General features: G+C 45.5%; 1 protein-coding gene across 1 annotated transcript in view; it reads right to left on the bottom strand.

Moving 5' to 3' along the window:
* The window catches only part of EGLN3 (egl-9 family hypoxia inducible factor 3), a 28,220-nt gene extending 5,423 nt beyond the window's left edge, over window positions 1-22,797 (bottom strand). Inside the window, exons 1-2 of the mRNA XM_041759172.1 lie at window positions 22,111-22,797; window positions 1,201-1,320 (exon numbers count right to left, since the gene is read on the bottom strand). Of these exons, the coding sequence (XP_041615106.1) occupies window positions 1,201-1,320; window positions 22,111-22,467 (477 nt within the window). The 5' untranslated portion in view covers window positions 22,468-22,797. The remainder of the gene's footprint in view (window positions 1-1,200; window positions 1,321-22,110) is intronic.
* Between the last annotated feature and the right edge of the window lie 312 nt (window positions 22,798-23,109).

Genomic DNA, 23,109 nt, shown 5'->3' with positions numbered 1-23,109 from the left:
TTACAGCTTTCTTTTGAACTCCTCCAGCTCCTATGTGATCTCATCACTGGAAGTTACACATGCTCTTTTTTCTGAACTCAGACCACCTTACCTACGCTTTTTATTACATGCATCACTCTATTCCTTGGATTACTTTTTAAAAATTTGTACACCCAAATCTCCTGCTGAGATAGCCATATCAAGGTAGAATTGGGGCCTCACACACCAGTGTTTCCATACAGCATAATGCCTACCATTAACAGGCACTCAAATATTTGTTGAATGATTTCATACTTCATGATTTATTATCACTGACCCGATAACTTTACTCTCTAGCTTGTAACACTACCTTTCAAGATTTTAAGAGATAACTAAGGGACATATTCCAGTCACGTTACCAAATAGGGAGAAGAGACATCTGACTCACTGGTTTCCCAGGTTTTGTTTTTCGGACACCAGATAAAATATCCTTGTGTTTTTAAGACGACCAGTATCTCCCCCCACCCCTAATGAACAGGAAATGGAGATGCAGAAGGTTCAAAAGCCACATGAGCTTGAAAAATTCTCTGACTTCTCAGACTCCTAAATCATCCTTAAGTTTCAGAGAGCATATAAATTCCAGACAAAATGTCTGTCAGCATGGAACCAGACTTCATATCTCTATCTATCTATATGTTCAAAAATACAAAAATAAGCCAGAGAGCCTTTGACATTCACAAACCATGGTGAGCCATGGCAAGCGGCCACCAATGAGACATATCACCCCGAGAGGACTGTGTGGGAAACCTCGCTTGGGCTGGTTTTACATCTTACAGTTAGTTCTATTTTTGTGGAATTGTCTCAACGTTGCTGCTGGAAGGGTGAAGTATATATCTTACTGTGCACTGAAAGTCATATCAGCTCTGGATTAGACCCCCCAAAAAACTGATCCCTATTCCTAAAATAATAAATTACCTTCTCTTTATCAACCACTTTTCCCAAACAGAGTAATGATACTCCCTACCACCATTTACCCCCACACACATACCAGATTAATTTCGCATTCATTATTTTCATCTGGTCAACTAGAGTACTAACATCACAGCAGGAGACAAAAAGGAAATGGTGACGTAGAAAATATTCATCCATGGGAATTATGAATCCCAAACGCTCCTCTAAATCATCTGAATTCTTTCCCTAGAGTTTCTAGACCCACACTCTACTCCCTTTATTCTAGAGTACCTTGGCATCCCAATTCTTGTTCAGATAGTAGATGCAGGTGATGCAGCGGCCATCGCCGTTGGGGTTGTCCACGTGTCGAACATAACCTGTCCCATTTCCTGGGTAGCAAGCCACCATTGCCTATGGAGAAATCCCAAGAAAGCTGGTTAACAAAGCCGAGACCATCTTCTCCCACTGGGGAACAGCTGAGTAACACATTCTTTTCGGGTGTTGTGTGACATTTACAGGTGGCCGCAGGCTTCTTAATTGCATGGACAGTACATAAATCAAGATGCTTCGTCATAGAAGATTAACAGCAAAGTCATACCTTATGGTTCAGCCCAAATAGAAAGTGGTTCAGCAATATTCCCACAGTTCTAGAACATTGTAGACAGTAACCCAGCTACCTCATCATGAGGATGCCCTGCTTTTCTCCAAACCTCCTCTTTGAAAAATCAGGTTCTGGGTTCCCACCCTGGACCCACAAAATCAGAATCACTAGGTAATGGCTTTTTGGGATTATGCCTGGTATAATATCTGTTCTCAAAGCATCAAATCACCCACTGTCTCAGAACAATGACTAAAGACCCTTGCATTGACAAAGAGACAGGAACCAATCACAAATGAGGAAAAGATCAGGCTTGCTCAATACAATGCTTAGGGATTGAAAGAAGAGGGAGGGGTCTGTGCCCCTTCGGAAGGAAGCTGTGCCCCAATTTGTTGGCACCGGCAGCACAATCAGGTCCAATTCATAGAAGAAGCCACAGACACATCTTAGTATGTTTCTCTATGCTCATCTTCTTTCCTACTGGCACCTATCACATCAGGTGGTAACCTGAAGTTCTCTTCCTTTGCCCAAACACTACTTATATCAGCCAGGTGGAGGAACAAAGTAGAAAGCCAAACAAACACATCCTACTGAAAATTACTATTAGAGAATTACTATTAAGTGGATACCACCTCTAAATGTTCCATGGGAAAATGACAGCAAGGTGTAGAAAACAATGGGCAAAGTACAAAAGCTAGTTCTCTTCACAGGACACTGCCTTGTTCCTAAAATATTTTCACAGGGATGAGACATATGCAGGGAAGATACTGGAATTGTCAACATAAGATGAGGAAAGGGATATTTTTCCTATTTGTTGGCTACTGCATTCTTAGTGACTAGAACAGTGCCTGACACATGGAAAGGTGCCTGTTTAAAATTTGACAAGTGAACAAATTAGCAAATGGCTCTGTCCTCTAAAGAGTAAGTTTACATTCTACCTAGATCAATAAAGATTTCTATCATTTTATTTTAAGGATTTATTTATTTTAGAGAGAGAGAGAGTATATGTGGGGGAAGGAGCAGAGAGAGAAAATCTCAAGCAGACTCCCCTGCTGAGCACAGAGCCCGACCAGGGGGCTTGATCCCAGAACCCTGAGATGATGACCTGAGCCAAAAGCAAGAGTCAGATGCTTAACTGACTGAGCCACCCAGCTGCCCCAAGATTTCCGTCATTTAAAAAAACCTATCTTTAAACATGTATGTAGTTGGTATTTTCCCTCACAAACAGGCAGTAACATTCCACTGGTAAAACGATCTGTCAGGTAGAGGCCCAAGCTAATACACTAGAGGCTCAATGAATCAGCTTCAATGCTGTGGGTGCCAAATCACTCTCGGCAGTAGCATGAAGACATGAACAAAGCATGTAGCTTTAAAGGCTTCACACACACACACTGCATACTAGAACAATAAGGCTGAAGAGTAACTTGGCTTTACAGTTATCTTAATGCTTAAATCACCATATGCCTCATGCTGCTATCAATCCCCATATCCTGCCTTCGAACATCTAAAATGTCAATGCAATGTCCTATCTTGGAGCCGAAGTTAGCCTGTTAGCCTTAACCTCGTTCAGAAAGTGGAATTTTGAGGCCACTGCAATCAGGATTTAACAAATGATGGTACCACCAAGCAAAAGATGGTTCGGAGAAAGCTGATTGGTAGCAGGCAGAAATGACGGGCTTGGCTGGGAAGAAGAGATAAATGAAGTCACCTATAATGACTAGGGAATTACTCATCCCTGGAAGCAGCTCTTAGGATTATAAGAGCCACCACTGAGCCAATAATGAAAGTCACTTAAGCCACAAACAACTATAGGCTAGATTCCCTACCATCCTCAGCCTCTCCCCACTGTGAAGCCCTGAAAAGAAGCAGCACTCCATCAATGCTATATAATCTTATATTCTTAAATAGCCCTACTCTACAGAAAAGGTCAGTGGTCTGGATGCCTGCCATCTGGTTCACTCAGCAACTAATTGTGTGATCCCAGGCTTAGTTTCTTTTCTAGAAGGAGGAGCTTAGGTTGGAGGGCCTCCGAAGGTCTAAGACTCTAGCTAAGCAGCAACCCCAGTAGGAGCAACAGGGTTCTTCAGGGCATTATGAAAGCACTTATCTGCCTCAGAATTCAGTTTATAATAAATACAGAAAAAGCAGATACAAACTCACAATAGTACCTCTTTTATGAACTGCTGCTTCTATAAAGCACACATACAGAAAAAGAGCTAGCACATCCCAGGGACTGATTTTGACACAACTTCTAAGTGTCAGCAAAGTGCCTGATTGCTAAAGGAAGGGGAACAGAGAGAACGTTTCTGGCCCGAGTGAATCTTCACCCTCTCTCCTGGTTTCTGAAGCCACGGCATCAAGTTTGAAACAATGGAAGGAAATTATTGTGGGCCTCAGTGGGCCTGTCAAAACTACATAGGCCAATTTTATCAGTGTTTTCTGGACAAGAGCCATATGAGATAGGTCTTGGCTTGGGCACATTCCCAACTATGTGTTGGTCTCCGACAGAGTCTAGAACCAAGAGGCTAATAAGGATGTGCTAAGAAGCAGGGCTCATGTCAACGACCAGTCACACACTTCTGTGCCAATCTCTGCACGGGACAGAAACAAACCCCGGAAACCAGTAGGTTCAACTACATTGCTACCTAAACCTCATCAAGCCCGGGAAGGGATTTATAATGTATAAAGGCAGAGAATGCTTCAAAACAGTAAGAAGAGGCCCAGGGTACTTCTATGACCATGTGACCAACATGTCAAGCAATAACACTGACATTGACCAGAAGGATGACTCATTGCAGACTTTCTATTTGCCAAAACCTCCTGACTGGATTCGTATTTGAAATTTATAGAGGTTTAATAACATATTTGTGTGGCCCACAACAGGACATACAATATAGCCCTATATTCTTGGGTGTGCAAATAAATCCACGCGTCCCCATGTGTTCACCATTTCTTCCTCCGACCCCACCCTGCCCCCGCAACACTCCTCACCACCCCTGAAGGAGGCATTTCCAGAGCTCTGTAGCTAAGGGAAATGAACTGACTGAATCCCTCCCAGGCTGGCTCTAGACCAGACATATGTGCTCTAGACATCTCGGTGGCCACGTTCAGGCAGGAACTGTATATGAATTCTTTGAAGATGCACATGAATACATAGAAAAAAATTTTAAGGTTTTATTTATTCATGAGAGACACACAGAGAGGCGGAGACACAGGGAAAGGGAGAAGCAGGCTCCCTGTGGGGAGCGCCATGCAGGACTCTGGAACCACATCCTGACCCCAGACTCTGGAACCACATCCTGAGCCACAGGCAGACACTCAACCACTGAGCCACCCAGGCATCCCGGATACATAGAATTTTAATAGCCAAATCCAGGTAGCAAAACCTGTTTCCTGAATGCCACAGGTAGAAATGAAAACAGTGGTTCTGCTGGAGATATCACTGAGCTGCCTTCATAAAAAAGCGTATCTCATCAATCCCAAATGTAAGGTTGAAAAATGAAGTCAAAGATTTCCATTCCAATGCCTACACAGAATGCTCTTGACTGACACCAGCCCCAGCTTGGTCACACATATAAACCATTTCCAAAAAGTGCCATCCGCAACCCCCACTGTCCACTCAGCCACGATGATCATTTTAGACCCACAGGTCGGAAGAGGGTGCATGTGCCCTGTTCAGCCTCCAGTGAGACTCACCACTTCCCTAACAATCAATGGCCTAGACTTTTATAGAAATGTATTTCACTTTGCTCATGACTTGAGTCAGATTCACTAGTATGACTCGATCTTAAACAAGCTGTAAAGTGGCCTTTGACGTAAATTTTAACTTAACAAATTAAAATATTAATCAACTCATTTTCCTTGTAAAATCTGCAATAGATGTGAATCCGTTTTTAAAAAATTTGTCAAGAATAGCATGACTTCAAAGCTACCTGGTAGAGTGACCTTTAAAACCAGTATTTTGGTCCAATGCCAAATGCTAGACCCTTTTAACTGCTGGGCAGAAATACCAGTCAGTCTTTGTAAGGATTTATTTTGAATTATGAATGGTCTTGGGTGCAGCATATTTTAAATAAAATACAACCTAAGTACAGGATAACCTGTACTTAACCTCTTGGTTGCTTCAGTTTTCTCGTTTGTAAAATGGGTTTATGAAGGTTGAAGGAGTTAATCCATGTAAAATGCTTTAGCCAAGGCCTGGCATACACTAAACGCTGCTTCTTGGGGTTGTTTAAAGTTCCTGATGTGCACAGCTGTCTTCCCCTCACCCAGGGCTTCTGAATGTCTCCCATCAGGGATCTGATATTCTACTTAAGTGCTCAGTAGCTTCAAATCCAGGCCTGGCAAACTCAAATAGCTTTTGGCACTTCCGAGTAACATAAATGATTGAAGCCAATCGGAAATATATGTGCCTGAACTCTGGCGTGTGTGCTCTGCTGCCTACAACCAGGGAATCTGCCGTCCTTTGCCATGAAGGCCCAATGTCCCAAATCTGCAGATTTTAGGAGAAATACAGGCGACTGAACCAGAGTTGCATGTAAACTCTCTTGAACAGCTTTTATCCCAAGTTTTTAATCATGGCCACAAAAGATACCTCAGGCTGTACTCTGAGGTCACTGCCTGTGGTCTCCTAAGTCAAGCAGCTCTGTGACAGCTCCAGAGCTCAGGTGGGCACTCCATCTCTTTTCCCCTGGCTCAGATGCATTCTGTCCCCAGGCAGAGCCCCCATCCCTCAGCGCCATCCACATTCCACATGCCTCCTCCAGTCCTTCCCCCGTGCTAGCTCTGGACAGGGTCCTTCCCCTCTCCACCATGAAACAGTTAACCACATGGACAACTTGATGTGTAAAGATTTGAGAAGTAATACATGAGATTACGTACATTCTTCAGCTTGGAAAAATAGCCAGGCGGCTCATCATAGTAGAAAACGTAATGGATCAAATTTTCTGGCTAGAAATGGGTCCAACTGATAGTTGGATGACAACCGCCAAGGCAATAAACTTGCCGATTTTTCTAGTTGGCTGTGGGTTCGAGGAGCTGAAGGCTATATGCTCCCAGGGTCATTTTTCTGGGTGCTCTGAGTTCAGAGCATTTAATGGGGAGAGTGAGCAGGGCAGCCCCCTGGCTGCGTACTTCATGTTCCATATTCACAGAAGCACCCACTAAGGAAGGGACCCAGTTTGGTAATGCGAGGGGTGGGGTGGTTGTTAGCCACTGCAACAAAGGCACTAGCTCTAAAATCGAAGATCTCCTCTTTAAAAAGAAAAACAAAAATTAAAAACCAAGTACTCAAGCTGCTCTATGCAGGTAAACCATGAGAAAGGCTAGATAGAAAGACTGGAAGAAGCAGGATCTTTCCAAGTTTTGTTCTTTGAAAAAAAAAAGAAAAAGTAAAGATAAAATATAAATTAAGCCAAGATTTCATTTTCCATGATTTTCCATTTGGCTCTGACAGGGACCCAGAGGAAAGAACTATAAAAGCCCTTTGTAAGGGCAAGGAACTCAAATCCAGAGGACAAGGAAGGCAAACTGAGATGACTGCTTTAGCCTTTTCCCCCATGTTGGTTCTTTCTGGTTCAGGGGGACATAATCTTCAAGGATACCTTGTGGGACCCATGACTGTCACTTAAATTCCTACTGTCCAATACTCAGTAAGACATCTTTACAAGATAAAGGCAACTATGCAGAGCTTTCTCCACGGATTTCCAGAAAACATCACCCTACAAAGTTCACCACTGCTGCCAGTCCCATCCTTTATCTGAAGTTGAACAAAAACAACAACAAAAAGCAAGCTCTCAAGGTGATGATGAACTGCTCATGAACAAGAAAAGGGCTTTAGAACCTTTTACATTGGGATCCCTGGGTGGTGCAGCGGTTTGGCGCCTGCGTTTGGCCCAGGGCGCGATCCTGGAGACCCGGGATTGAATCCCATGTCGGGCTCCCGGTGCATGGGGCCTGCTTCTCCCTCTGCCTGTGTCTCTGCCTCTCTCTCTCTCTCTGTGTGACTATCATAAATTTAAAAAAAAAATTTTAAAAAAAAAGAACCTTTTACATTCATTCTAACTTCATCTAGATTGGCGTAAAGGAATTATTCAGTTAAATGTAGGTACTTTCGAAAAAAAGTAGGAAACTGCAAACTGTCACTAGTTATCTTGGCATCTTGCTTGTTATCTATCTTGTTGGTTAAGAGCAAACCTAGCTATTTCCTTCCTTTTTCTGCTTCTAGTTAAAGATTGATGTAGCAAAATGAGGGAAAAAATAGGAAATATGCTCTTGGTGGAGAACGTGAGCCTTGGCCAACGAGCATGTTCCCCTTCCTAAAGTTTCAGTATCTGACCAGACAATTCACAGGAGTCAGAACACCAGTCAAATACAACCAACTGTAAGGTAAGTAATCCTTTCAACAAACCTCACGTTATTCATTAAAATGTTTTCTGCTATTTGATTTCTACACGGAGAACCACTTCTGTCTTCCTCCCTTATTCTAAATCCACACTAAAAACGCCTCTTTCTGAGGTGCCTCGGTGGCTCAGTCCCTTAAGTATCTGGCTCTTGATCTCAGGGTCCTGAGTTCAAGCTCTGTGTTGGGCTCCACACTGTACATGGAGCGTTCTTTTTTTTTTTTTTTTTTTTAATTTTTTTTTATTTATTTATGATAGTCACAGAGAGAGAGAGGCAGAGACACAGGCGGAGGGAGAAGCAGGCTCCATGCACCGGGAGCCTGATGTGGGATTCGATCCCGGGTCTCCAGGATCGCGCCCTGGGCCAAAGGCAGGCACCAAACCGCTGGGCCACCCAGGGATCCCACATGGAGCGTTCTTAAAAAAAAAAATAATAATAATAATAATAATAATAATAATAAGTCTGTTTTAGAAGCCTCTTCCTGAACCCAGAACGTTGCTACACAAAACCTCACCTTCGGTTTAGAGCAATAATTATCAACTCCCCCACCCCCCGCCTTGCATGAATTTCGTTGAAATGCAAGAGCTTAGGTAATTCTGAAAATGAAAAGTAAAGAGACATAACCAACTCTCAGTTGCTCTGGTGATGTGAGTTCACCCCTTTTCAGGTCAGGTGAGAGCATCGTGCCTGTAAAGGCAGGAATTTACCAGCTTCACTTGAAAACCTGTCCCCAGGTAGGCTTCCATCCGCACCCTCGATCTGCTGCTCTACTATGAGTCTGGTCCTCGCTTTGGGATCATCCAAACGATCAACAACTACCCAGACTCTAGAACCTTCGATTTAATTCTCCTAGCTCAGGGAGGGCAGTTTTACCAGATGCCAGCGCCCCTTGGGGTTCTTACACTCAAGAGTTAGGCTCCCACCCCCACCCCAGAAACACGCGCACGCGCGCGCACACACGTCTCCCTAAGAGTCACAGGCCTGTAAACTCTGCACTAGATCAAGATCCTACTCCAGGGAATCCTGCATTTCGTGCATGAACTTGAGTGAATCATTCTCCCAGGAGAAGCCATTGAAACTCTGCTGAGGCCAAGAATTTAAGAAACTATTGTCATTCCTTTCCGAATTGTGGTTAATTCCTCTCCTTGGAGAGGGCTCAGCCAGAGCTTTGCAATTAGGCACAGTAAACAGGCGGAGGAACACCGACATATCAATACAGGCTGTTTGGGTTTGCAGAGGCGGCCCTTCCCCCGAGGCCTGGCTGCAGGCCAGCAGGGTGACGGCTGAGTGACAGGGCTACGTGCGCTGCGTGAGGGTGGCAGCCAGCCCACACCCGAGCGCACCGCAGGGCAGACTGCGGAGGGAACCGGCACAGGACAGCCCTCCCCCGCCACCGCCCGAGTCACCAGAGAAATGTTCTGAAGAAGGGCTTCCTTGCACTTATGAGATCCGCAAAAGTCAGCCAGACTCAGGGTGAAGGGCGTTAAGAGGGGCGTCTAACCGGATCCCTCCCGACGCCTTGCTCCACACGGTACCAGCAGCCGTGTCCTGAGGACCTATGCAGCCAGGTGGCACTTTGCACACGCCCTCCCGGTTAATGTCCTGATCACGGGGAAGGTGAGCTGCAGCCAGCAGCCTGGAGTCACGCTGCTCACGGGTTCTCAGCAGAAGTCATTACACCCCCTGCCCCACCCTGTAAGTTATCTTCTTTGCATAGAAAAGCAAATTCATGAGTAAGGCCACAGGGGGTAGGGACTCACAACACTTAACTTCTGATGTGTGAAGCAGACCTCTCAGAAAAACAAAACTTTACCTGCAGCCCTCCAAAGGCTCTGGGAATAGCAGAAAACAGGAATGTTTGTGGTTTGCAGGATTGTCACAGAATTAAGTGTGGCCGTCCTTAACTTCTCATCTGCCATGAATTCTAAAATAAGGGAATCCACGATAACTCACATGTAGTTGGTAAGACAAGATTTTATAAATGGGAAATTAAAAAAAAAATTACCGGTCAAAACACATCAGGAAAAATGTCTTGAAACAATATCCTTAAGCTAAGAAAAACCAGGCAAGCGCTTTACCTACCATTCCCAATGAATTTTCAGAGTATTAATTAGGGGACACTGCAACTATGCCGGATAAAATAAAGTCAGAGAACTTTCTAGGAAGCCAGATCTCCTATTTTCATGTGCCTTTTGGTACCTGGAAAAATGTATCTGCTCAATGAAAGAAATGACACACAGCAAATTAGCTGGAATTAGCATTCGTGACATTCAGTAGACGTTTACTTACCGAACGAACATTTGTATAATGGTTACTACCTTCCTGACACCATTCTATATGCTTCATGAATATTCCCTCATTCAATATTCATAACCTCATAAGCCATCATTATATCCATTTGACACACATGGGGAAACCGAGGCATGAGGAGGTTAGGTCCCTTGCTTTCTGAACCCAGTGAGTCTGGCTACGGAGTGTGAGGCTGTCCTCATCAAGTCACGCTCACCTAATGTCTGGCATTAACCAAGTCACTCCTTTTCGGGGGAACAGAGATCTTCATTTGTACTTGAAGTATCTGAATCCCTCTCACCCTTCCATAATCAAGGAAATTGCAAAGTGCAAAAAAAACAAATGTGAAAAAGAAGCGGGCTTGGTATTGAGTCTGTGAAGGGAAACTCCAAAGTAGGGGGGGCGGGGTTAACAAAAGCACAGGGCAAAGCAAAGTGACTTTGAATCCTGGCGCAGAGTACCAGCTGTCCACTTGGTCTTGGCTTCAGTTCCTCCCGCTGCAAGACAAACTCACTCCCGCCCTAAACTCTCTGCAGCCCCAGCAGAGCCCCTAATCTGCTCTGCATGCAATTGCTCAACAATTAGCCCAAGTCATCCCCAGGCTGCTCTGCTCAGGTTCTATAGGAGGAAGTCAGCGTCTCTGGACCTTTCCTTGTCAGCTCAGGTCAACACCAGCCAAGGTTTTTGGACTTGTTTCAAAGTCAGAAGATAAACGACCAATTAAGAAAAAAATCATAAAGGAAATACAAGTGTTTTCGTAACAGGAGCGGCACCTGATCAACTCAAAGGAATCCCAGGGATGAGATAAATTTTCCTTGCTCACGCACAAAGCTTGTTTAGGAGACAACTCCAGCGCTACCGTGTTAACTGGAACTCACTGAATACAGAACTTTCTAAGATCATGGTAATTAGAATATGCTGGGTACAGACCCCCTAGGCCCTAGAGGAGGGGCGAGATCCAAAGGGATAACTTGAAGGGGTAGAAAGTAAAAGGCTCCTCTGAGAGCAGAGTATTGACTATTTTGGGGAACTAACTGCGAGGGGACCAGAAAGGAGTGCCTGGCTCTGAACTGAGGGGACAGGGATCATTAATTTAACTGTCCCCATGTTCTTTCCACGATATATACAAGCAGAAACCAAAAGTAACTCATGGAACATTATAGAACTAAGCATGGTCTTTCCACCACTGAACGCTGCTTCTGAAATATCAGGAAGCATCTGTTAAGTGAAAACAGGTGCTCTTATGTCCAGAGCGACCGCTTCAACTCCAAGGTAGAGCGACAAGGATGACTCCCCGATGACTCTTATGACTTACCAGATACAGACTCAAACCTTTAACTAGGAATCAAAGGCCTCCATGCCGAAGAAGTAAGAAAAGGCCAAGCAGCAGCTACTCTGACCTCCACCAGGTCTTATCGCTGATCCCCGTCAAGCTGGATCTGCGGTCACTCTCCTCCGCACCCCCAGAGAGCCGCTCATCTCGGCCTTCTCAGGTGTCCCAGGGGGCAGCCATCCGACATCCGACCCCAGAGGCCAGAGGCTTCCGTACGGTCCTCGGTCCTAGCAGGGAGCGCTTAATAGTTAGCATGGAACCACCGCACTTACTGCTCCCCAAATCCGGAGGATCCTTTCCCCCTTCTCCTGGTGCCTTCAGCTCACTTTTTGCAAGACTGTTGGACACACACGGAGGGAGGCAATATCCTGCAGACATTAACAAAGACTTTTCCTCACCCCCCACCCCCGCATTGAACGTCAACGGAAGGGAATCAGTTCCAAATTTCGCTCCAATTCGAGCTCTTAGCAAATTTAAGTTTACTGACACAAAATAATAGGAAAACATGCAGTTTTTAAAAAGATTTTATTTCTTTATTCAGCAGAGCACAAGCATAAGTAGGGGAGTGGTAGGAAGAGGGAGAGGGAGGGAACAGCAGGCTCCCCGCCGAGTAGGGAGCCCCAAGGGGGGCTCGATCCCAGGACCCTGGGATCATGACCTGAGTCTAAGGCAGATGCTTAATCGACTGAGCCACCCAGGCACCTCAGGAAAAAAATGTCTTAACATGTTTACAGGTGGTGGGTTTTTCTCAACCATCTTCCAAATAAACTGCACACCCTTGTGTGTTTTCGTTGTAGCAATGAATAAACTCAGATCGGATCGAACGATTAAACTCTGATTTTCTTACTAACAAAGTGTAGGAAGATCTGACACCCACTCGGTGTTCAGCCTCCCCGTACTAATTTCACTCAGTGTTTCTCAGACTTGAGCATGTGTGAGAATCACCTGCAGGACTCATGCGCTTCTGATTCACTAGGTTTGGGGAGAGGCCCAAGAACTTACATTTACATCAAGTTTCCAGACAATGCTGATAAAGCTGGTCTGACAACCACACTGAGAACCATGGTCTATCCTGTGGCAAAATCAAGGGGTTTTGTGCCGTGCCTCACCCTAGATGATAAAAGGTACCGAGTGATGAGTCAAGTGCACTGGCTAATTAGGGGAGGGTGGTGGGTAGATGGAGGAGGTGGTGGGCACAGCAGGAGGGGAGAGGAACCCCTCAGGCAGTTTCTGGCACAGGCTTGGCGGCGGGCTGCCTAAAGCTGGCAGGAAACATTCCAATTGTAACTCTTGCAGCACTGCTGAGGATTACCGTCATGTCAGCGGTGGAGTGTGACTGCTAGTAGGAGGCTCTTCGGGAATCAAATAAGAAGCACTGAGAGCCCGGATTTGCCCTCTCAGATGGAAATTCAGTCTCAATTTTCATTTAATTCCCTCTAACCCTGGAGGTCGATAAATACGATGGTATCCATGTTATAGATGAGGAAAGCAAGGCTCGGAAAACGAGATGGCCTGAAATGTAAAATGCCCAACCTTGGGCCTAGTAGTGAGTACCAACTAAATTAAACTAAAATATAAAAATAAGAATCCATCTCATTCATGAAGAAGAAGTGGAGATTGAGGTCCTGAGACACCACTGGCCAGGGAGCCAGGATCAGAGGCCAGGGTTCTAAGTTCACGGCCCTGGGTTTTTTTGGGGGCTCTCTGCAGCAGGCCCGTTTGTATGAGCTGCCAGGATCCAGGTGTGACCTGGGGACTTTCTGGGACCGAGAATAAAATTTCAGAACAGATAAAAGAAACCTTTAGAAAGCCAAAGTCTTGTCTCTCGGATGCTCCTTCATAGCATGTTTAACATAATAAAATATAGAAACACTTTGATATCAAAGTAGGGGCCATACTGCAAAAGCTCTTTTTTTTTCGCCTAACAAAACATTTATAGCTTTCCTGTCACCCTGCCATCCTTTGAAATCAAAGTTCTGTTTGAAGATGAAATTAAGTCAGGCACCTGTGAATTGGGAGAGACCTGCTCCAGGCCCTGAAAGTATCTGCTTAACCGTCTCTGCCTTCAAGGAATTCGTAAGTAAACGGAGGGCAGGGAAAGGAAGGAGGTAAATACAGGCACTTTTTCTCCAGGGAGCAGAAGGCAAGGCCTCATGGAGAAGGCACAAAGATGGATGCTGAAGAGTAGGAGACAAATAGCAGAGAGCTCAGTGTGTCTGGCAAATTAGCTTCTAGCATTTCAGGGAGTGGGAGGGAAGGAAGTCGGTCAGCAGGAGAGTGAGTGTAGAAGGGTCAGATGGGGTCAAGGGGGGTCAGACGGGGAGGGCCTTAAATGACCTGGTAAGAAGTTCGTTCGCAGCACGTACAGTAGACAATGGTGTTAGAGCACAGTTGGGTCTGTTGAAAGCATGGAGACGAAGGATTCTTGTTGGGTTTTAGCCTACTTACATTCTGGGAGAATCACATTAAAATGGATGACAGGGAGAACAAGAAACAAAGGCAGGGGATTTATGGTTAAAATAAGTCTCTTTAAAATAATTCCCTCCTCAGGGATTCCTACTATGAAAGCAAGACAAAATTTAGTTAAAGGAAAGAAGAAGAAAAAAAAAGACAAAACTTGAGGTTCCATGGTGAACCTAAAACAAAACAAAAACAAAAATCCAAAACAGTACAAAATAGGCCAAATTTGGACCAATAATACTGCATGCTCTGGCCCGAGTATTTGCTATTTTGTGTTTTAAAAAGGTTTTGTGTAGGGGCGTCTGGCTGGCTCAGTCGGTAGAGCATGGGACTCTTGATCTTGGGGTTTTGGGTCTGAGCCCCACCTTGAGTATAGAGACTCCTTAAAAAACAAAATCTCGGGAAGCCTGGGTGGCTCAGCAGTTTAGCGCCTGCCTTTGGCCCAGGGCATGATTCCGGAGTCCCAGGATCGAGTCCCACATCGGCTCCCTGCATGGAGCCTGCTTCTCCCTCTCCCTGTGTCTCTACCTCTCTCTGTGTGTCTCTCATGAGTAATAAAATCGTCAAAAAAAATTTTTTTAATAAATAATTAAGATAAAAAATAAAAAGGTTTTTTCTGCCCACTCCGATCATTCAAATTGACCTGCAAAACAGTAATGAACCTGAAAGAAAGACATCCAGAACCACGCACACACAGACTCACGTCAGTTCTGTGTGGGGCATGGAGCTCTCTGAGCAACGGTCCATGGAGCTCTCTGACCAACGGTCCCTCCGGTTTAACTAGAAAGATGGGGAGAAATAGGAGGCGGTGTGGGGGGGAAGAACACAGGCAGAAACTTTGTTCTACATGTTGTGTCCGGACAACACAGAGCGAGCACCCAAAGATGTTCAGACTGTTTAAAACAGTATGTCCTTACGACTTGCAAGCAAAGCTCAAAAGAGTATTATCCTCAATGCTTCAAAACGACTTCACATTCCCCCAGCAGAACCAGAAATAGATGTCACGGACACCTGGAATTGAGTTTTTCATTCTGTTTTCTTCCCAGTGAAAAAAGGAAAACAAGACTATGATCATAGTCTTTGATCCTTTGTATCTTAGGGCTTTTTTAAATATGGTAATAGCATTTTGGCCTCATTTTGGAAGGAAAAATAATACTTCGTATGCAATAGGCACATTTATTCCAGAACGTGAGAAACATTGATCACTGCATCTCCTAAAGGATAAAAAAAAAAAAAACTGGTTTGGCCTAATAAGGAGGTATTAACAGGGCACAGAACATGAGGGACCCTCAGTAAGGAGGTACTGCTGGATGAATCCGGTACAAGATCCGAAAGCCTGCGTTACAGGCTTATAAACCCACGTCTGTAAGGCTGGGACCAAGTTGGGGGAGGGACTGAAACTTATAACCCTCAGTCAGGACCAGCTCACCAAAACAGGAACAGAAATGTAACCCACAAATCATGGTCAAAAGAAGATACAAAATTAAAGTAAGTGCCATATTGGTTTAAGATTGAAATAATCGAGGGAAACAGGGTATAAATTCTATGTATAATGAACCAAGCTAACTAATCTCGCTTGGCAAAGAGACACACGGCTCTGAATCGGAGCCAAATCAACGGCTCCTGGCAATCTGCCAAAACCGAATTCCTTAGTCTGGCATCATAAAATGATTTGTCTGTCGCATTTACAATTCCAGGGCCTCTGGATTCCACTACCCGCTGGGCACCCCTGGCAGTTGCCCAGCAGAATGCATCTGAACTATCATTACTGTCAGAACGTCAGCATTTGACAAACACTAGAAAAATACGACACCCATTTCTTAGAGCAATATTAGTTACCAACTACAAAGTGATACTACCAAGGAATTACCAAATCTGTTCCTGTAATAATTAACAAAGAACTAATAACCTTCTCCATAGTGCTAACCTGCAAGCTGCTCCTTGGTGCTCAATAGACTTGGGTCACAATGTCACTTAATGTACCCAAGGCCACAAAGGTGTGTCAGAGGCAGAGTCCTTGCCAAAGTGAGCAAACCTGGCCCGCAGGCAAGGTCCTCGAAGTGTTATCCTCAAGTGCATGATGATGCTGGGGTGCTCGGAGATGCTTCTCAGATGTGCTCTGCTCATTAGGAGTTAAACTCCACCCCACCTTTAAGCTTCGGCAGAGAAATCTTCCATACATGGGGTGTTTTCAGAATGGAGCTGTAACTTGCAAGGCGGCTTGTTATTTACACATTTGAAATTTGTCTAAGCCAGAGTCAGGATACAGGAAGGAATTTACAAATTCTGCTTGAGCTGAGTAAGGTCAGAAAGCGAAATAATTCATGACACCCAAAGGTCAAAGGCACATAATTCCACCTGAAGGTGTTCATCAATTTTAAGTCACAGGTATATTTAAAATTCCCAGATCACATGCTGATGTGGCTGAATTAACCTAACGACCCTGCCTTCTAGTCCACTCACTCACAAAGCAAGCCGAGCCAGGAGAGCCCCTGTCTAGAGCACCTTTGCCCAGGCCCAAGACACACCCTGATCCCTTCTCCAGGGCTTGCGGAAGACCTCATCTCTCCAAATATAAAAACACCTTACCTGCTGCGTGACTGATGGACTGGATAGGTGTGATTTCTCAGACGTCTCTAGCTCTAAAAACCTCTATCATTAAAGATCTGTGTATTTTTGGTCACTTATTTTAAGTATATTTTGGTCACATCTTATTTTAAGTAAACAGAAAAATCGTCGAAAGCCCAAAGAAGAGAAACAAAAATGACAAATCAGGCCACGAGTGGACCGTTTAACCAAAAAAAGAGGGGCCCCTGGGTTGACCGTCTACCTTTGGCTCAGGTCGTGATCCCAGGGTCCTGGGATGAGTCCCGACCCGCATCAGGTTCCTCGCAGGGTGCCCGCTTCTCCCTCCGCCTATGTCTCTGCCTCTCCATGCTGTCTCTCATGAATAAATAAATAAAATCTTAAAAAAAAAAAAACAACAGAAAAAGAGAAAGCAAAGTTGGTGACAACTATCTCACCCCACCCTATTTTCAGTGTTCTTCTTTAGGTAGTTTCATAATCGCTTTCCACCTCCTTTTGCCTGTCCATGTCCAGGTCCACTGCAGTGCAAGGCATTTATAACAATTTGTGAATAAATTAAACCAATAATCACTGATTTGCCACTTTACAGCAAGCAGATAAAGTGTGGTAGAATGGCAAGGGGCCCAAAAGTGAACAAAAGAAATTACAAGGTAAACATAAACACACCTCTCCCTACTGCTTTTTCTTTGCTCCTAAGTGTCATTCTACAAAATCAACCAAGAACATTATGAAATCTCACCCAATGGGGAAACCTGCTTCCCTGCCACTAAGGCCGTACCCTATAAATTATTTCCTTGAATTAATATCCTTCCTCCAGGAGCTAAGTTATTTTTAAATTCAAAACCTTTTATAGAAATTCCTCACATCCTCACAAGATATTCCGGTGCTTCAAACTCAGCGAATCTTCTGCCTAAAATACCTTATTCACAGACTTTTAAGATCTTAATTACAGAGCCACCATGCATGATGTCTAGGCCTCCAACACCATGCTCTAAGGCCTGGACCTTCCGTGGGCTCTGGCAGCTGTTGTTTCATAGGATTCTACATGCCCCACTCCCACCCTCAGCCCAGGTTGACAGGTCCCCTGGGGCAAGGTGAAGAAGCCATCAGACTTACTCCACAGAATGAAGATGGAATGAAGGGATTCTAGAATGTCAGTCAAGTCTCTGTTGACCTCAACTGAGGCTGAGGTGGCCATCGTGGGGCAGCATGGAGAGGCAGCCAAAGCTAGATGGTGAGTAGACTGTGGAGCAGAAATGAAGAGAACAAGAAGAGAAGCAAAGATGAGGGCCATAAAACTCTGGAGAAAACAATTACCACACCAGCTGTCCTTAGGACTTTCTGGTTCCTAGTTCATGGCCCCAGTCTTCTGTGAACCTTGATCGCATTTCCTGCACTTGCGTCCTGAGACATACCCTGATCTTTGAAGATGCCATTTTTGCTTAAAGTAGCTTGTAACCATGATCAGCTCCCTTGAGTAAAAGATATTCCTGATATCACATGAGGAGGGTAGGCCACAACTGTTACTGCTCAGCAGCAGGGGAACAAGCCCACCACCTTGCAACACATTTTCTTTTATTCATAACTTATCCCTGCCATCTTTTGTCTGTACTGCTTCAGGAGGACTGATGTCTCTGTTCACAACACAACTCCTGTGACCCCAACGTCCGGAACTTCTCCAGTCAGGGATCCTAACAACCAGTCTTGTTGGCAAATACTTTTCCTGGAAGTAACAGTAGGAGAACATTAACATAGTCGCTCCCTTTCTTCTTCAATGTTTGGGTTTTGTCTTTTTGCTGTTTTAAGCTCCAGAATTAATCGGTGTGAACTACAGGGATCTTACAATTTGAAAGCAGAAGGGAATGGAAGCTCTCTGAGGCGGGGGTTGTGCCTGTTTACCTCTGTATCCCCAGCCCCTGCCCAGTACCCCACACAGAGTGAACACCACTGAACAAATCAAAGGACGAAAAGTAGAATAGTCAAGAACACAAACTCTGGAGTCAGATCTGGGTTAGAATTCTAATCGTCCTCCTAGAGCCTTGTAACATTCTCAGGTGCACAGAATTGCACTAAGAATTTTATGTATGTTATCTTATTTAATGCTCCTTCCCCCAAAAAGCTTTAAGGTATTATTACCCTTTGTTTTACACTTGGTGAAAAGTAAGCGACTTACCTAAGGCCACAGAGTTCCTGAGCCTAAGCCCCTAACACCTAGGAGAAACTGCTGCATACCACTCACTCTGACCTTGGGGAAATGATTTCATCACTCAATTTGCTGAAGATTGTAGTTCTGAAGACTAAGTCAGAGAGATAGTGTTTATAAACTATCTAGTGTTTATAAAGTGCTTAGCACAGTGCCAGAGGGGGCAGACTGCTCAATAAAAAAGTTATTATTCTTAAAGTTACTAAATAGTGAGCCTACAGTGAGATGCTTCAAGCAGGAGAACATTTAGTTCCATAAATTACACGTTCTCTGGAAAAGAGCCATTTCCAAGATGTAGGCAGCCAAAGCAAAAGGAGCAAATTATGACCAATATTTATCTTGGATATGGTCTAAATTCTCCGAAAGGGAGTATAATAGATAAGAAATCTCTTGATAGCCTGAAAGCGATGACCATGCTGGAAGTTAGGGGGCGCCATGCTGCTGTACATTTTAGGAAACCACTTCCCCAGAGGGTCCCCAGCACCCTTGGAGTTTTAGCCAACAAATGGCAGGCAGATAAATTCTAACTGGTGACAACTTTTTTGGCAGGAAGAGGGAAGCCTTTAATATTTCTTCCCACACTCTTCCACAATTTCAACTTTAGGTCCGACATAGAGATTTCTATTTTATTCCCAATGCCTTTGCTTTTTTTTTTTTTTTAACTTGTTTTTATTTAAGTTCCATGTGCCAATATATAGTATAACACCCAGTGCTCATCCCATCAAGTGGCAATGCCTTTGCTTTTGCTTCATTTGAGATAAAGGACATTCTTGCATTATTCAGTGACCTTTAAAAGTCCAAGAAGGAAAAGTATTTAATTAGGATGAACGGGTTGACACACATAACCCTAAGAAATACCTAAAAAACAGCTGGTCTAAACCAAACGTGTAAATTGGTGATTGTTGAAAATGGGTCATAGGAGCATAATTCATTCCACTCACCTCTGTACATTATATACGTGTTTGAAATTTTCCATGCTAAGACGTTGCAGATAAATTTTGGAAATAAATGCACAAATTGTGCCTTTTAAAAATTTAGTTTCTACTGAAAACCTGCTCAGTGAATGCAGCAGGAAACTGGGTTTATATCACTACTCTGGGAAGTGGATAGGGTAAGGCACTCAGATGAGGGAAGAGAAGAAGAAAGTTAAGTTAATGTGAAACTAATATAAATCACAAAGAAATGCACTGCATTTCTACCATGCTTTATTAAGACCCAAGGCCACAAAGCGAGGGAGAACTCTTTATACAAACAAATCAAACTTTTTATCTTCGACTCTTAATAATTGTTGGCTCAAGTCTGGTTTACAGCTGGTTCCAGTTGGCCACGGAATAGCCCAACCTAGAGGTGATTTTTCTAAAGGACAGGAATGAAAAGCTTTGTGCCAAAACAGCTCCAAGAAAAGCCAGAAATCTAGGTATGGACAAGAGATGACTTTTCTCCTTTCAATTCGGTCACCTTCTGAAAGGGTTAATTGAGAAGCTATTTGTTCTACCCAGAAGATAATCTATAACTGAAGAATCTTATCTAGAGATCTTTTTCCTTACCCAGACATACAGTGTTTCTCCCCCAGTCTGTGGAGTCAATTTCTAGTCAAAGCTAAATACAAATACTTAACTTTCAAATTTGTTAGTGACGACTTTCTACCAATTAATCCTGACCTCCCTCTGAGCAAATTACATTCCTAGAACGCTGGGGGTAAAATTCTTAGCACCTGAGTTGCAATGAAACTTGCAAAACTGATAAGAAGCCATCTGCTCTTCCAGACTGAGGCAACAAGCACTTCTGTAACACTGAGGCTAGCCCCCCCGCCCCACCCCCCATTCCGGCCCCAGGAGGCAAGGTCATTCAGTGCAAAAACAAAACTAACCAAGACAAATGGCTTTCTAATCACTAAAGTGATAAAAGAGTAAAACACTTCCATGTCAATCTTGTACAGAGTCCAGGCAGCTGAGTTTTCCCCAAATCAAAATAAAACTTAGAAAGCAGCATTTTCTCCCAAGATTTACTTTATTTGCGTCTGATTAACAAGTGCTTTCAGACATTCTATTCATGTCCTCCTGGCTTGAAAGGCATATAGCAATGTGTTTCTCCCCTACTCTGTCCCCCCACTCCAATGGGTCCTTTCTACCCACTTTCAGTCTTTCACTTGCCCTTTACTAAAAGCATCCCCTCGGTCTATGAGACAAATGAGACAATAATGGTATGTTTTATCAAAGGGTCGATCTTAAACTGAGAAATGGTATAGATATTGTTAAAGATTGGTGCACCTTTCTTCTCATGCTAGCATGCCCTGCCTCCTGTGTTAAAGTTTTCTATGGCTCTGGGTGCACCTTGACCAGTCTGCAATAAAAGTGCAAATCACTCGGAACTGCCACTGGAGAATGGCCGGGTTAGCATTTGTAGAAAAGGCTGAGCAGCTGGACTATCCCAAAGTAACATACACAGACCAACATCGTGGTACCACGGCTCCGTATTTCTGCCAATCTACCTGTAAACGTTTCCAAGATAAATTACCACCCAGGGAGTCACTTCTGGCTGTGGCGGACAAAAACAGGGTTTCTTTCCAGAGGTACCTGACTACACTCTCTCCCCATCACTTAACTGGTTGTTTTGAGTAGATTTCTCCACCAATGGATAGTTCGGAAAGGGAAGGTGGTGGCGTAGGGCTCAGCACCAGGACAGATTTTGCTCAGCCAAGGAGCCCATCTAGTAGTGTGCAACAAGCCAAGGGCAGCAACAAGCCAAGGGCAGCACTCAAAAGTGCAGACCAGCTTAACTCTTTCTCAGGTCAAACTTTGTCACGCCTGCCAAACTCCACACACCAAATGTCACCCTGAAAAACATCACAACTGTCTCCAGAATCCTTTAAGAGGAATACCCTCTGAACACAAATGAGGTACAGTAGTAGGGGACTTTTATAGTGGACACATTTAATACCATGAATTCGCACGTGTCTCCCATCATACGCAACGTTTCCAATAACCTGTCCCCCATCTGGACCTTTGAGAGCCTCCACGTATTAAAGTCAGCCCAAAACCCGCAGCTTGCCCGGTGCGTACCACCCACGAGACCCACTATTTCAGTCAACAGAAGGTCATGGTAATCATACACCTGAGTCCCTCAGCACGGATTTTCGCGGGGAGGCGGGGTGGGGGAGGGGGCCCGGACTGACTTCTTGCTCGTCGGTTAAAAGCTAAAGTTCACTCGCAGCCCAGCGAAGGCAACAGACTACGGGCCCCGAAGGTCCCCAGGCCCCGGGCGCTGCGGCGGCGGCGGCGGCGGCGGCGGCGGCGGCGGCGGCGGCGGCGGGGAGCCCGCGCGTCCTACCTTGGACCTTTCCTTGACGTAGTATTTGCCCAGCCGGCTCCCGCAGTACAGGACGAGCCTGTCGATGAGGGACAGCAGGAAGCTGATGGCCTCGCAGCCCTCCTCGTTGCCCCCGATCCACGTGATCTGGTCGCCCCGCAGGTGCCGCTTAGAGACGCCGGCGCGCGGCCCCGCCAACTGGCCGTCCCGCAGGGCCCCGTTGCAGTGCAGCTGCTTGACGCGTTCCAGGACGCAGTCGCCCACCACCTCGCCGAGGAAGTTGTCCAGGTAGCAGAAGCCGACCTCGTGCAGACAGGGCACGATGTACTCCAGGGCGATTTTCTCCAGATCCAGCCTCATGATGTGTCCCAGGGGCATCTCGCCCTCAGAGCCACGCTCGGGGATCCCCAGCGTGCACCGAGACCCGGAGCGACCTGCGCGCGCGCAGCCGAGGCGCGGGGAGCGTGGCCCGGGGTTCAGCTACCTGCGGCGGCCACGGCCCCCGAGCCACCGCCGCGCCAGGGAGAGGGGAAAGTTGTTCGAAACTCTGGGAGGGGGGATCCCTTCAGAGACCAGTGCGAGTTGCGCGGGGATCCACGACCTAGCGCCGGACTGGCCCAGCGAGGAGTCGGCGGGCCCCTTTTGGAGATGCGGAGCCGCCACTGGTGCCGCGGCGGCCCCAGGCGGGGAGAGGCGGAGGTCCAGCCCCCGAGCCGGCCGACTCGGCGCGTCACGGGCCCCGCCCCGGCCCCGCCCCCGGCCCCGCCCCCGGCCCCAGGCCGCGGCTCCGCCCCGCCCCGGCCCCGCCCCCGGACCGGCGCCCACTCCCCGACTACCGCAGCCCGGCGCCAGCCTCGGTTGTTTGTGACTAAAGGGCTGGAAAACAACCGGAGTTTTTAGAATGCTACCGATTTGCATATGTTTTGCATAAAAGCCCATAACAAACTTGAAGGATCCCAACTCTGAAAATGTAAATGAAATTAGCACAGTTTACTGCCACGGTCTGGGCTGGTCACCTCT

This window comes from Vulpes lagopus, chromosome 6 (genome assembly GCF_018345385.1).
Source record: "Vulpes lagopus strain Blue_001 chromosome 6, ASM1834538v1, whole genome shotgun sequence".
NCBI lineage: Eukaryota > Metazoa > Chordata > Mammalia > Carnivora > Canidae > Vulpes > Vulpes lagopus.
Note: the sequence above shows the minus strand (reverse complement) of the source record. Positions and strands in the feature narration are given on the sequence as shown.